General features: G+C 49.6%; 1 protein-coding gene across 1 annotated transcript in view; it reads right to left on the bottom strand.

Annotated features, from left to right (window-relative positions):
- The window catches only part of ETV6 (ETS variant transcription factor 6), a 225,564-nt gene that overhangs the window by 123,852 nt on the left and 86,244 nt on the right, over positions 1–15,468 (bottom strand). Inside the window, exon 2 of the mRNA XM_016185054.2 lies at positions 5,087–5,213. Coding sequence (XP_016040540.1) covers positions 5,087–5,213 — 127 coding nt within the window. The remainder of the gene's footprint in view (positions 1–5,086; positions 5,214–15,468) is intronic.

Below are 15,468 nucleotides of genomic sequence, written 5' to 3'. Positions count from 1 at the left end.
TGCAGAACTATTAAGCTGTCTCCTACCCTGCACCTTAGGCTTTAACACTGTCTCTCCAGGAGAGAAAGGTCACTTTTTCAGAACTTAAGTCCTTTCTACTAGGCAGGTGTTTACTTTAGAAGCTAGGAGGAGGAGAAAGAAAGAAGGAAGAAGAGAAGTGGAAGAAGAAGGGGAGGAAGTGAGGAGAGGAAGAAGAAAAAGGAAAAGGGGAAGGAGGAGGAGGTGGAAGGTGGGGCGAGGAGAACAGAACAAGAAGCTGAGGAAGGGGGCCAAGCAGTAGTGCACCTGCTTAAGTATATGCATTGCAGTAAGCAAGGTTGCAGGTTCAAAGCCCCTGGTCCCCACCTGCAGGAGGAAAGCTTCAGGAGTGGTTAAGCAGGGCTGCAGGTATCTCTCTGTCTCTCTTTCTCACTCTCTCCCCCTCCTCTCTCAATGTTTCTCTGCCCCTATCCAATAAATAGAGGAAGGGAGAGAGAGAGAGAGAGAGAACAAGAAGCTGAGGAAGAAGTGGACAAAGAGGGGAGTCAGCGGTAGCGCAGCGGGTTAAGCACAAGTGGCGCAAAGCGCAAGGATCAGCATAAGGATTCTGGTTCGATCCCCCGGCTCCCCACCTGCAGGGGAGTCACTTCACAGGTAGTGAAGCAGGTCTGCAGGTGTCTATCTTTCTCTCCCCATCTGTCTTCCCCCCCTCTCTCCATTTCTCTCTGTCCTATTCAATAACAATGACATCAATAACAACAACAATAATAACTACAACAATAAAACAACAAGGGCAATGAAAGGGAATAAAATAATAAATAAAATAAGTAAAGGATGCTCCTTCGGCTACTTTAAAAAAAAAAGAAGTGGACAAGGAGAAGAAGAAAGAAGAGGGGGAAGAGGAACAGCAATGAGACCTGTTCTCCAGAGACCATCCCTGAGAAATCCTGGGGAGTTGGGGGACCTGGTTGAACAAGGCTTGTAGCCATAAGGAGCAGGAGGAGCAGTACAAAGTGGGGAGCACAACTGGGTCAGGCGCATAGGAACATGTCTGGCTGCTGGGGAAATCAACCAACCCCCAGGTTTAGCTAAAGGCTGGTCAGGCACATCATTCCAGCCCCTACCGCCCAGGGTCCAGCAGCACCTCCATTCCTGGTCAGGGGGACCCTGCCCCATCTTCTCCCCAGAGGGGTGCATTGGGGGGGGGGAGGCAGGGGACTCCGAGGGAAGCACATACCATGCAATGCACACACCAGGTAGAAACCAGGTCAACACAGAGGGACACTCCAGTCTCTGCTTCTCACTGCAGAAATGCCCAAGGGGAGATGGCATGAAACACCTTACCCTTCCTGTGTCACCCTAACCCAGTGAACTGTCCCTGCCACCACAGACACCCCACCCCAGAAACCAGCCCGGTGGTGCCTGCTCTGAGGGTTTCTGGTAAATTGATACTTTTCTTCCCCTTTGTTCCCTAACAAGGTCACAAAGTGCTCAGTGTGAGCAAATTGAGTTCTCACTCTGGCCCTCACTGGAGGAACAGAGCAAAGGCACCAAGAAGCATCTAGAAAGGCTGTTTGGCTGGAGGGAAAGAGGCTCAGCATCCCTTCCCGCAGCCCGTGGTCTAATGGCTCTGCTGAGAAGGCAAAATCAGCAGGCAGTGAGGTTCCCTGAGGGCAGCCATTAAATTAAACTGTTAATCCAGCACAAGAGAGAAGGTGTCATAATGTGGGGTGTTGAGGTTCACAGGGAGAGGAGATGTCAGGGGACTCCTTCTGGAGACCAGTGTCTGGAGCACGTAGCTGCTGGGATGGCTGTTTATTGACCTGCAGTGCTGTCAGCTGTGACCCTCTTAAACATGATGGGTGAGCCCCAGTTGGCAGGATCACTTTGTGGGTGCTTCAAGGAAATGGCACTGCAAAAACTCACAGGCTCTAGGCAGGTGACAGTGTTGGTGTGTGGCAGGAATGAGTGAAACATGGGAGGCTGGTATGTGAAGGAATGTCGAGAAGGGCAGCATAATGGTTCTGCAAAAGACATGCCTAAGGCTCTGAGGTCCCAGGTTCAGTCCCCAGAAGCCACCCAGGTCCAGCACCACCAGAAGCCAGAGCTGAGCAGTGCTGGAGTTTCTCTCTGTATCTCTCTCACATACAAATGATTATTTTAAAAAGCAAAGTAGTCTATAAAAATCATTAAAATAATTTAAAACAAAGTCAAGAAAAGGTGCTTCCGTGGTTTATATTCCACCCCCAGAGACCTGAAAGCTTCCCACTGTTGTCACATGGGCAGGTGCACGGCAGATTCAGGTGAAAGCTCTGGGGGGCATCTCTCATGGCAGCTCCTTCACCAATACCCAGGGCCCCCATGAATTTAGGACTAGGTGAGTGAACACATGGGCAGACAAACCAGAAAGTCCTGGCCTTGCATGAAGCCCCCTAGTGTGAACAAGGAAAAGACACCCCCTTCCTATAGACCAACAACAGCCCTTCATGGCGTAGAAAATTTGGGTGATCCTGTGGGGCTCCTTGGTCCTTTAAGCTTGTGTGTTCGAGGTACAGCAAACAGAATCTGGGGGTCTCTTCAAAGTATGTAGCTTTGGTCTGAGGTGCCAGGTTCTCGCTACAACACTACCATGTTCCAGAGTTGAATGGTGCTCTGATTGCACTCATTCTCTCTCTCCCTCTCATAAAAATAAACTTCTTAAAAAATAGAGCTGGGAGGGTGGCACACCCGGTTAGGCATACATGTTACCATCCACCAAGACCCCAGTTCAAACTCCCAGTCCTCATCTACAGGAGGGAATTCTCAAAAGCAGTAAAGCAGGTGTCTCTCTTCCTCTCTATGTCCCTTCCCTCTCTATCTCCCTTCCCTCTTGACTTCTGTCTCTATCCAATAAATAAATAAATCATGGTAACATTTTTTTATAAACAGAGCTCTATGTATTTTCTCACTGGCTTGCTGTAATCATATCATTGCCACACTTCATTTTTTTTTTTCTTCCCTCAAGCTTAAGAGGGGGGGGAAAGAAGTCAGTAGCATTTACAGACAAGAAAAAGAAGCCCTTTCTAGTATCTAATAAACCTCCATGTGTGTTTCTCCTCCTGGGGAGCAGGGCTGGGAGGATACAGCAGTTCAGGATCTGTAGGAGGGTGGTGAGAAAGCTGACCTGGACTGGCCCCTCCATCCTGGGCCCAGCACTCAGCACTGCCTTGCCTATCACTTTCTTCTGCTCCTGGGCAAGTAAAAGCAGAAAAGTTCTACCCTCCTCTTCCCTGCAGTGGGCCATACTGCCTTCTCAGGATACTTCAGCCCCATGTTTATGACGCAAGATGGGGAGAAACTCAGCAAGAACCAGCCCCACCAAGAAAGGCTAGGATTTGAGAACGTGGGAAGAGAGAAGAGTCCAGAGAAGGGCTGCTCAGAGATCAGTGTGTGCCCAGGACACACCAGCCTGCTGAGTGGCTCCTCACAGCTGCCCTGGCCTCAGCACGACCATAAATGTCCCAGTGCTCGCCCTTCCCTGGACTTTCCACTTGCACCCCACCGGGAATTGTCTGGAATCCCAGATTAAAACAGCAGTGGCCCAATTCCCTAGTTGAAGTGTTTATTTTTCTTTGCGTCCTGGAAACCCAGCTAGGGTGAGCTCCTCCATGGTGGGGTAGCCACCATGCCTGGACCCACCTGGGCAGTGTGAGCTGCCCTCCCATCCCATCTGGGCACCCTGTCTCCCAGCAAGAGAATAAGTAGCGGAGCCCCTTGTGAAAATCCCCAGTGGAGGGCAGGCACTATGGGAGCCTGGGAATGTCCATCGCAGAGGATTCATTCCAGATGGTGTCCCACAGCCCTCTCCACATCACATCCCCACCCCTACTCCAAGTTGGCTTTGGAAACAGGACTCATTCAGATTACAGGGGGAGGGGTGTGCCCTAAAATCACATGCAAAATCACATTTTGCACTGAAGCAAAATCACCACTCTGGTCTGAATCTGTTACCTCACAATAGACTGTCTTCCACCACAACAATAGGGCACTATTGTCCTTGGTCTGACCCTTATCTGTGTAGGGATTCATCAGTCCCTCTTTTTACCCATCTGTCTATCCACCTATCCACTCACCCATTCATCTACCTACCTTTCCATGAACCCATTCATGTATCCCTCCCTCCCTCTACCTATCCATCTGTCCACCCATTCATATATCATATAGCCATCCATTCATCTACCCATCCACTTACATATCCATCCATTCACCAATTCACTCACCTATCTACCCATCCATTCACTCATATACCTATCCATTGACCTGCCTACACTCCCACATTCATGGGAGATATGCCAACTATACAATAATTGATTGACCAGTCAGAATGAGCTCCAACGACAAGAGGACAAGAGTCAAGACTGAATTCATCCATTCATCCAAAAAAAAAAAAAAAGAACCATTAAGCATACTTCATCATAGCCTTATAGAGAAAAAAGGCCCTGTAGTCAAAGAGAATTGACCTCAACCCCAACTCCCGCATCCTCACTATTGGAGGAAGAGGGGAGGGGAGGGGAGAGGAGGGGGGAGAGGGGAGAGAGAGAGAGAGAGAGAGAGAGAGAGAGAGAGAGAGAGAGGTGGAAGAGAGAAGTTGGGGAGGAGAGACCCATGCTGATCATGCACAAAGATGCAGGAAAGCGAGTGGAAGGAAGAAGGGAGGTTCTGGAAGCAAGAACACACCTGCTTGGAGTCTCAGAGCACAGTGGGGAGTCTGCTGAGAAACCAGAAGAAGCTGGGGTGCTGGGAGACAGGAGAGGGCATGGTGTGAGCCAGGGAGACAGACTCTCCCAGAAAACAGATTTGCTAATCAGCAGAAGACTCTGATTAGTGGTTATGGCAAACAGACTCTGGGGGTGCAACCAGAGTTAGAGACCAAATGGACACATGGGAACTGGGGACAGGACTCTCAATGGAGTGAATTAGAACCGACCTGGGGTGGGGGTGATCGGGCATGGGGATGCCAAAGCAGCTGTGCCACAAAACTTGTTCAATCAACCTCTGTGCCTGACCCTCTCCAGCGAGAGCCTGGTGCCCTCTGGTCCCTCCCTTCCGGCCCAACAAAGACACTCACGCAGGTGCGCCGGCAGGCGGATCGAATCTTCCTCCATCCTGAGTCGGGGTACTGGAACATGAATCGGAGTGGAGGGGGCGTAGCTGAGCACCGGGCTCTCCGGCGGTGTGTATGAAATCCGTTCCTGCTGTAGAGAGGAAGGCCAGGGGAGAGTCAACACATGCTTGAACCTAAGGCAAGGGGGACGTCCCACTGGATCCTCCCTCCTTCTCCAAACCCCCCACATCCTGAGGATTTATCACCCAACTCCAAAAAAAAAAGAAAGAAAGAAACTGTAAAATAGTGCATGTCCCACGATTGAAGAAGCATGTCCTCTGTGCTTGAAGTGCTGTCACATGGGAGCACCAAGTCAGAACTGGAAGGTGGCTCAGGGGGGAGACATGCTCTGGGCCCTGAGGTTCATTCCCTAGCAAAGCAGAAAAATGTTTTAATTGAAAATAAACAAAATCATAGAACAGGGCATTTCCTTTGGATTCAGATCAGAAGCCATCCACTTTGCTCTCATCAGACCAGAGTTTTGTTAAAAGCCCAGAGGACAGACAGAAGGCAAGGAGGAGTTTGTCGAAGAAAATGCCTTTAGAGACTGATCTCAGCGGGAGAGGGAGAGAGAGAGGGAGGGGGGAGAACTTCTTCCAAGTCACATCCTCAGCATCCCCAACACATTAAGGCTGTGATGCCATTTCTGAGGCCACATCACCTGTTTCTAACCAGTTAGGACTCTGAACCCAAGCAACAAAAGATGTGCTCAAGGCCATGGCGTCTAAGGTCAAGGTTTAGTAGGTAAATCTCCAAAGGCCAGGTCTGCCAACTGCCACCCCAGCTCACCACATTCCAGCTACCCCAAAGATGCCCACTGTGGAGTGTGTTCACTTAGTAGTATGGGGTCCTCTGTAACATCAGTGGGTGTCTCTTGAGATGCTTCTTCCTCCACCTCCCAAATGACATCTCCATTCTCACTGGGCCTTTTCTGAGCTTGAGAATTGTCCAGGTTCAAGGAAGCCTATTTAACCCTGGATTCTTACCCCGCTAAAGGGAGATGAGGTGGGGGACGCTGAGCCACTGGTTAAGCTCAAACCCACAGTGTTTGCTAGAGAGACTGAAACAGCTGACCATGGTAGGGGGCATGTGTTTGCTAGACATTAAAGTGTGATAGACACGCAGTGGCATGAAATCATGCCCACGTTTTTCAGCTGTAGCAGCTGGAGGGTGACAAGGGTCCACACAGATCACCATGCAGAGCTGCTTCTACCTTTCTGTGGTTTAACTGGAAGAAGCAAAGTGGGGCACACTGGGCCGAAAATAAACCTCACTGCTGGGGGAAGGAGAGTGTGGGGGAAGATCAGAGTTGCCACTACGAAAACAGAAACCAGGGGTAAAAAAAAAAAAAAAAAAATCAGATGAAAATAAAGCAAAGTAAGGGGTGGATGTTCACCACATTTTAGTTCTGGAAACCTGTCTGTCTCATCACGTGTGCTAAGGGCAGAGGGGGAGTTCCCTGGGCCCATAATCAAATTAAGGCCTGTCTTTTCAACTCATGGGCTGGAAAGTTTGTCCGTTGCTGCTGCAGTAGGAAGCAGCAATTGTAAACACAGAGGTGCTTGTTTTGTGATTTCTGAAGGGCCTGGCTTTGTCTTCCTAGGGTGGCCTCGACCAGTTGTAGGCAGCTGGGTTTCTTGGGTTTCTTCCCATCACCCACCCCTCCCCTGATCTCCACCTGAAGGGTGGACACACCAGGCCAGGGAGTCAGGACTGTATTAACACAAGGTGCCAAGGGATGGCCACCCAGAGTCAGCCACCTCCTACCCACCAGCTTCACAAGTCTTGAACTTGACCATATATCACACATTTTGAGCCAGTTACTCAGGGAGGAAGTAGGAGCTAGTTATACTTTGAACAGATGGTTTGGGACTTTTGATTCAAAATGGGCAAAAAGAAAAGAAAGGAAAAGAAAAGAAAAGAGAAAAGGAAAGAAAAGAAAAGAAAGATAAATTCAGGTCTAGAAAATCACACAAACTCAGTTTAAAGGAGGCTTCAAAGCCAGGTGAGGGCTTTAAACATGTCATTTTTTAAAGAAAGAAATAGAGAAGGCAGAGAAAGAGGGGCAGAAACCAAAGCACTGAGATTTCCTTCAATGTGGTAGGGGCCTGGCTTGAACTTGGGTCACACATGTCAAAGCAGCATCCTAGGCGAGTGAGCTATTTCAATGGCCCTGGACTTGAAGCATTTTAAAGGCGTCTTTTCTAGCTTAACACACAGTCCCCTCCCGTCTCCCTCAGCACTAGGACACCCCTTCCTTCCCCATCACAGCCTGAATGATCTCTCTGCAGTTGACTTTGTTCCCAGAAACCGTTTGCTGTTGTGCTGAGGTTTTTGCAGAAGTGAAACTGGTGGTGAAGACAAGCAGCCTACAAAGGGGTTCAAAGGGCACAGTGCAGGAAAGTGTGTGTGTGTTTGTGTGTGTGTGTGTGTGTGTGTGTGTGTGTGTGTGTGTGTGGTGGGTGGGTGGGTGGGTGGGGGGTTCCATAACATAACAGCACTTGCTCAGCGTGCTGCTGTGCTGGTCCTGTGTATGAGGTTACCAGCCCTCCAATCTCGCCAACAACATGAAGGGCAAAGGGGGCCCCAGCCCTCAATGTGTTCTTTCTATTTCCTGAGGACTCTGATCAAAGAAGCCAGTGAGGTGTCACCTGAATGAAAAATGTTGAAATGGAGGGGCCAGGTGGTGGCACACCTGGTTGAGTGTACATGGACCTGGGTTCAATTCCCTGGTCCTCACTTGCAGTAGGGAAGCTTCATAAATGGTGAAGCAGGACTGAAGATCTCTCTCTCTCCTCTCTCAATTCCTGTCTGTCCAAAATAAATAGGATAAAACAAAATAAATATCCATACAGAAGGGCTCCTTGGAGATAGCTTACTAGGTAGGATCCATGTCTTGCCACACACAGGGGCTGTGTTCGAGTCCCAGCATCACACAGGAATATGACAATAGCATCTTGGAAACTCTAGGAACTGTGATCTCTGTCTCCCTCTCTGTCTTCCTATCCAGCCAAAATAAAAAGAATGAAAAAGCTCCAAAGCAGTGAAGTCGCGCCAGTGGGAGGCACCAGTGCCACAATAGATGAAAATAAGATGTGTGCACTCCCACTTACTACACTTTCTGCCGGTGCTGTCACTTCCCGGCTCTTTCTTTGAGGCGGCGGTGCCCAGTCAGAGTTTGTTCCTCTTCGCTATCCTCTGTCCCAGTGTCACCCTTCTGTGCCTGTCCCAGTCCCAGGCTTTCATGCTGTCCCTATCCCACAGCCAAACAATTCTAGCTGTTACACTAGCATGTTAGCTCAATGCCACACCCCCTCAAACATGTGATGATGATACCCCACAGCTGCTGGCAGGTCTCAAAAACTACCCCTCTCTCCTGCTGTGCGGACTGTCTCAAATCTGCTGGACTGTGCTCCATGCACCACCTGCCTTTCTCTCTCTGCCTTGCAGAGCACCCACCTCCCAGGGTTTATCCTCACTAGTGCAAAGAGCAAGCTCTCTTTTCTGTCACTGCTCCAACAAAGAGCACACACCACCTGGTCTAGGGACTTGGAACACTCAGACAGGATTCCCTTGTACCCCAGTCAGTCCACTCTGAGGACCTATCTCCAGAGTGTGAAAACGGCAGCTCCTTTCCATATTTTGGGTGGAACTGGAAGGAATTATGTTGAGTGGGGTCAGCCAAAAGGAGCAGGATGAATACCTGATGTTTTTATTTCCAGATGGAACTTAAGCAACAAGGAAGAAAGAGCAAATCACAGGGTGAAACTTGAACTGGGTTTGGGCAACTGCAGGGGAACAAAGGACTCTGGGGTAGGCGGTGGGGTGGGGAGAGGCAGGAGATAGAGTGAGTGCTGGGGACCCAGTGCATGATGCTGGAGAAGGACTTAAGCTCATGATGACTTATGCTCAAGTGTCTTGCAGAAACCTATCATGGGGAGATTAAGAAATTATACTCTGGGCTGGGGAGAGCATAATGGTTAGGCAAAAGACTTTTATGCTTGAGGCTGTGAGGTACCAAGTTTCATCCCCAGTACTACTGTAAGCCAGTGCTCACCTCTCTCACTCTCCCATAGTAAAATAAGTGTTTGAAGGAAAATAGTATAACAGCTATGCAAAAAGACTCACACCTGAGGCTCCAAGACCCCAGGTTTAATACCCAGCACCACCATAAACCAGAGCTGAGCAGTGTTCTGATCCCTACCACCCATGGAGGGACACGCCCCCCCCACCCCACCCCCGACACACACACACACACACACACACACACACACACACACACACAGTGCTGCCCATGGTGCTAAGGCTGGCTGAGTGCACTCCACTCCACCAGGAGAGCCAGTCCCCAGCCCTCTTGCTCTCAGCCCACTAGGACAATCACGCAGTTCACACCCATGGAATCACACTCAGGGCTCTCCACTGTTGGACCCAAGACACAAGCACCATGAGCTCAGATGGGGGCATGGAGACAGAGAAGCTGGAAAATGCCAACATCCAGGTCCCCTCTCTGTTCTCACACCAGCTACCTAGGCCTCACCCCAACAGAGGGGGATCAGGGATCCAGTTGGGATTCACATGCCACTAGAGCAACCAGTCATGTGAAAACCAGCGGGATTTTCTTTAATCCTCAAAGAGGGGATGATGATCTGTCTGAGAGGATCACAATCACTGTGCTAATCACACTAAATGCCAGAGACAGTGCTGTGAAGGCATCCCAGTGTTAGGGTTCAACTCCTGGGCACCACATGGCAGCACCATGGACAGCTCCAAGGGCAGCTCACAAATGCTGGCTTGGTGTTTCGGTCTCTAATCTTTCCCATCTTTCCATTTGTCTCTTTTTTCCCTCTCGCCTTACAGAGTAAATTTAAAAATAAAACAATAAAATTGGACAGGAGAGGCCACCCATGGATATCACGTATGTGTGAAGCCTTCAATCCATTCCCAGGTACAGCATAAACAGCCAGGACTTATGGGGGCCAGGCAGTGGCCTGCTACCACACACAAAGACCCAGGTTCAAGGCCCCAGTCCTTATCTGCAAGGCGGAAGCTTCAGGGGTGGTGAAGCAGTGCTGCAGATGTCTCTATCTCCCTACTTCCCTCTGCCACTTTAAGAGGAGGAGGAGGAGGAGGAAGAGGAAGAGAATAAGAGGGAAAGAAAGGAAAGAAGGATGCAAAGAAAGAAGGAAAGATGGCTGCCGGGAGCAGTAGCTTCATTGTGCAGGCACCAAGTGCAAGCAACAAGCCTGGTGGCAATAAAAAATAAATAAAAAGCAGCTGTGAGTTCTAGGCCTTCTCTTTCTCCCATGAAGAGGCACTGAAGGGCACCCATCTGACTCTGTTCACTTTGAAACTGAGTGCTTAGCAACCTCAGAAAAATCACAAAAACCAAAGTTACACATTCCTTGTATTTGCTCAGCAGGAGAATGCTATTATGCCCCCAGAATAGCAGAGTTAAAAAGTAAACATTCTTATTGCCCAAAAAAAGCCTGTCCTATAAGTCATAGTAAACCCCCCTTCCCACACATCTGCACTTCTGTTTTGTTTTTGTTTTTTTTTTACACCATTAACTCCCCCCCAAAGGCTGAGGGGACAAGAAACTGAAAGTCTCTCTATATATAATGACATATGGACCCTCTGGAAAGAGAGAGATGGTTTTTCTGCAGTTGAGAGAAGCAAATCAAGTTTGAAGGCTTTTGCCAAAAGACGGGAGATGGGTCAGTGCAGAGTATCCTCACCCAGTGAGAGTTTCTAGTTCCAGACCCCATGACAAATGCCACCCCCCAGTAAGAGGCTCAGCGGATTGTGGATTCTGAGAAGGGAGTGCATCAGGGGTGGGGGTGGGCAAGAGGGGGGCCAAGCCTGGTGGAAACACAGACTACGGCCAAGTGCCTGTCTCAGCCTGCTGAGGTGTCCAGCTCTGCCTAGCAATCCAGATACAGGGGCCAGTGGTCACTTTTGAAAGAGCCACTATCTCCAGGACGTCCTTTCCCACCCTGTGGGGTTCAGGAAGACTGGCCCCCCTTGCACGGTCTTCCAGGTTGGACAGAAAGTCTCTCCCCAATGGGGAATTGTTGACTAAGAGTTGCTAAAATGAGGCCTAGGGGACCGGCCGGTAGCACAGCAGGTTACGCGCACATGGCGCAAAGCACAAGGACCAGCTTAAGGAACCCGGTTCGAGCCCCGGGCTCCCTACCTGCAGAGGGGTTGTTTCGCAAGCAAGCAGTGAAGCAGGTCTGCAGGTGTCCATCTTTCTCTTCTCCTCTCTGTTTTCCCCTCCTCTCTCCATTTCTCTGTCCTATCCAGTAATAACAGCAATGATAATAACCACAACAACGTTAAACAATAAAGGGAACAAAAGAGAAAAAAATAATAGCCTCCAGGAGCAGTGGATTTTGGTGCAGGCACTGAGCCCCAGCAATAACCCTGGAGGCAAAAAAAAATAAATTAAATAAAAATAAAAGAAAATGAGGCCTGAAAGCACAATTGTTATTCACTGTAAGATGGCAAAGAGGAAGTGTGTGTGTTTGTGTGTGTTAGAGAGAGTAAGGAAGGGAGGAAGAGACACACAGAAAGAGACAGAGAGACAGACAGACAGACAAAGCCACTCTGGCTTTCACTCCATCACCCCCAATTTGTCCAAAGCTCCCAATCCCCCCCCCCCACATATGCACACACCAATCCTAACCCATGCTCCTGAATCCTGAATGCTGATTTGCTTCACTTGAAAAAAAAATACATGGGGGGGGGTATGGTGCAAGGACCATAATGTACAAGGACCAAGCCCCTGTTCCCCACCTGCAGGGGGCAGCTTCACTAGGGTGGAGCAGGTGTCTGTCTCTTGATCTCCCCTTTCTCTAACAGTCAGCCAATGCCAATGGCCCAGGGAGCTTTCTTTATTGTTGTCATCTGAAAAGAGGTTAACAGACTCTTTCCAAAATTCAGATAGCTCTAAATTTCCCCCTCTCAGGTTTTTCTTTTCAGGTATTTTATTTTATTTAGGATAGGGACAGAGAGAAATTGAGAGGGGAACGGGAGGTCGGGAGGGAGAGATAAAGACAGACACCAGCAGTGCTGTTTCACTGCTCCTGAAGCTTCCCCCTAGCAGGCTGGAGCCCTGGGATTTAAACCTGTGACCTTCCTTGTTCATGGTGGTGTGTGCCCTGAACCGGGTACTTCACTGCCTGGCCTCTCCAAGTTTCTGAGTTTTTTCTGCTGTGAATAATGAGTGGTGTCTCAAGCTGGAACTTTTGTCCACACCAGGTGCTGATTGTTCACAGGGAGGTGTGTCCTCCCAGGAGGCTGGGCTCCTCCAGCTGGAACCCAGGGCCAGGCTGGGCTAGGTCCTGGGTGGGAAGTGAAAGGCAGGCCTGCCCAGTGGAGGGTGACAAGGGCAAGGAAGATGACTGGCCTCCCTCCCCACTCCTCCCCAAAAAGCCTAGATAAAGGGAGATGGCACCCTTCAGGTTTCAATAGATGCTTCTGGAAACCCCCTAGGAAGCCCACAGTGAGGGCTGGACTGGCTTTTATGCAGAGCCAGCAGGTGAGGGGGTTGGTGGTGTCAGTTAAGTCTGGCTGTGGCTTCTCAATTGACCTTCTGAAAAAGTCAAGAAGAGAAAAGAAAAAAATAAAGAAAACAGTTTTTCCTAACTCCTGACAGCAGAAGAAGCAGGCACTGGAGTGTCCTCTCTTTACTTACTGTCACCCGCCCCCACCCCCATTAATGCCTCTAATGGACCAGCCATGACAATTAGCTCCTCCTCTGCAGGTCTCTGCCTGGGGCTGCAGAGCAAATGAACAGAGAGGCCAGTGTGTAGCTGTATCACTAGCAAGCACCTCTCTGGATCTCCCCCCAGAGAAGGGGGGGCTTCCAGGCTGCTCTAGCTGCTCAGTACTGCAAGGAGTTGGCAGCTGGGGAGGGGGGAGGTGCAGGCATGCAAGGAACCTTAAACTTTGGGTGCAGGACCAAAAAGGTCAGCTTCTGGAGCCCAGAGGCATCATCACCACCACCACCACCCAAGCTGCTGAGAAGATGCACCCTTCCCAGCCACCTTCCTGCCTTCTTTTCTCTCCCACATTCAAGCAGAAATCTCCCTCCTGGTACAGGGTCCACCCCAGCTCTGCTCATCTGTGTGTGCGTGTGCCCTCTCTCTCTCTCTCTCTCTCTCTCTCGATTGGTTGAAGCCTGGGGGGAAGGACGGGGAAGCTGTGGCTCAAGCCCTCAACCCCAGATGGCTGCTGAGAAAAGGTGGCAAAGCTGTCCTTTAAAGCAAAGATTTGCCCTTGTGGTGGTCCGGCAGTACCGCAGTGGGTTAAGCACACATGGCACCAAGTGCAAGGACTGGCATAAGAATCCCAGGTCGAGGCCCCAGCTCCCCACCTGCAGAGGGGTTGTTTCACAAATGGTGAAGCTGGTCTGCAGGTATCTTTCTCTCCCCCTGTCTTCCCCATCTCTCTCCATTTCTGTCCTATCCAACAAACAACAACAGCAATTGCAACAATAATAAGTAAAGACAAACCACAAGGGCAACGAAAGGGAAAAAATAGCCTCCAGGAGCAGTGGATTGGTGCCAGCATTGAGTCCCAGCAATAACCCTGGAGGCAAAAAAAAAAAAAAAAGATTTACCCTTGCAACTCAGTCTAGACATAAATGAACATGGGTCTCACATACAACACAGTTTTCAAACAAGGACAGACCCTCTGTCTATAGAATTGAGGGTTCCTCAGGGAAGAGGGAGGGGAGAAAATGGAGGAGGCCCAGCTGACTGTGGGGGAGACAGGCTGGTACTGCCCCTGGCGGGTGTGGAGTGTGTGTAGGCATTTGAAGATGTCTGACCCTCCATTCCTAAATTTGACAAGAGTTGAATACCAATATCAACTAGAAAACAAATATATTAGAGCCAGAGAGCTAGCTCATCTGGTGGGGTGTGAGCACTGCCACACACCCCCAACCCAGATTAGAGCCCTGACACCACACAGGAGGTGCTACAGTACCAGAAGAAGCACCAATGCTATCTGTCTATCTGTGTTTGTCTAGTGGAATGAAAAAGTGGCCCAGAGGCAGTGACACTGCAAATGTGAGGCCTGGCTCTACCAAAAAAAAAAAAAAAAAAAAAAAAAAAAAAAAATAAGGAAGAAAAGCAAGCAAACAAAACACTAGGTGGGGGCTGGGTTGGACCTGGGTCAGTTGTGTCTATGTCAAAGCAGCGCACTATCCAAGTGAGTGATTTTGCTGGCCTGCTAAAATGAACTCAGACTCTGCAGATGAGGTGGTTCTCTGCGGGACCGGGTGAGGGGGTCATGGGGAGCAACAGCAGGGTCTCTCTGGAGTGCGGGCATTGGGATTATGGTGGTGGGTGTGATGAGCTTCACAAACAACCTGAGGGAGCAGGGACACTCTCCTTGTGCCAGCTGACAATGTCTCCACCCAGTTCCATCCATCAAATGAAATCCATTCAGTTCTGGCCACTGGGGTCGGGTCTGTGTGGCAAAGCAGGCCCAAGGGGAAGCTTGTATGAGCACCTGAATGATTTATTCATTCACTCCGTGATTAAAAAGCACTCTCTGAATAAATAAACAGTCTTCCAGGAGGTGGCGCAGTGGATAAAACATTGGTCTCTCAAGCATGAGGTCCTGAGTTCAGTCCCCGACAGCACATGTACCAGAGTGATGTCTGGTTCTTTCTCTCCTATCCCTCTCATTAATAAATAAAATATTTAAATAAATAAATAAGCCTCTTGAAAATTAAGTCTTCACTCTCAGACATCAGGTTCAAGTGTCCCAGTATCTTCCTGCCACTTGTCTTTCCTCCTGACTCTAATGGAATGCGGTTCTAAAACAGGGCTGGGACAGTGACCAGAATGTGGTCTTGTCATCTGGAAGTCCCTCAGGGTAGAAGTTCCCAGGATTGGCACTCCTGCCTTCTGCTGCTTCTAACAGCAGACCCTGTCACCCCCTCATCAGGGCCCCAAACAACCATTCTCAATGAAGAGCTGTCTGTTAGAAGCAAGATCTGGGCAGTTTCACCAAAAGAGTGGAAAGAAGAGTTCTGCAATCACCCAGAGCTTAGAGGATAAAAGCAAGAGCTCAGACACTGCCCTGTGGGCGATGCACTTCCCTCCCTAGCTGTATTACTTGATCTCCCTCATCACAAGAAGATCCCAACTATGCTGAGGAGCAGCAAGGAAAGGGGGCAGACTCAAAAGAACACCAGCGCCAGCACTGAGGCAACGCTCTGCTCCCTAGAGAAGTGGTGGGTGACTTCCCAGTGAGTGAAAATCCTGCTTATGGACACCAACAGAGCTGTCTCCTCAACTCACTCTCTGGCCTGAAGACCTATGCTCTATCCC

This window comes from Erinaceus europaeus, chromosome 7, assembly GCF_950295315.1.
Source record: "Erinaceus europaeus chromosome 7, mEriEur2.1, whole genome shotgun sequence".
Taxonomy (NCBI): domain Eukaryota; kingdom Metazoa; phylum Chordata; class Mammalia; order Eulipotyphla; family Erinaceidae; genus Erinaceus; species Erinaceus europaeus.
Note: the sequence above shows the minus strand (reverse complement) of the source record. Positions and strands in the feature narration are given on the sequence as shown.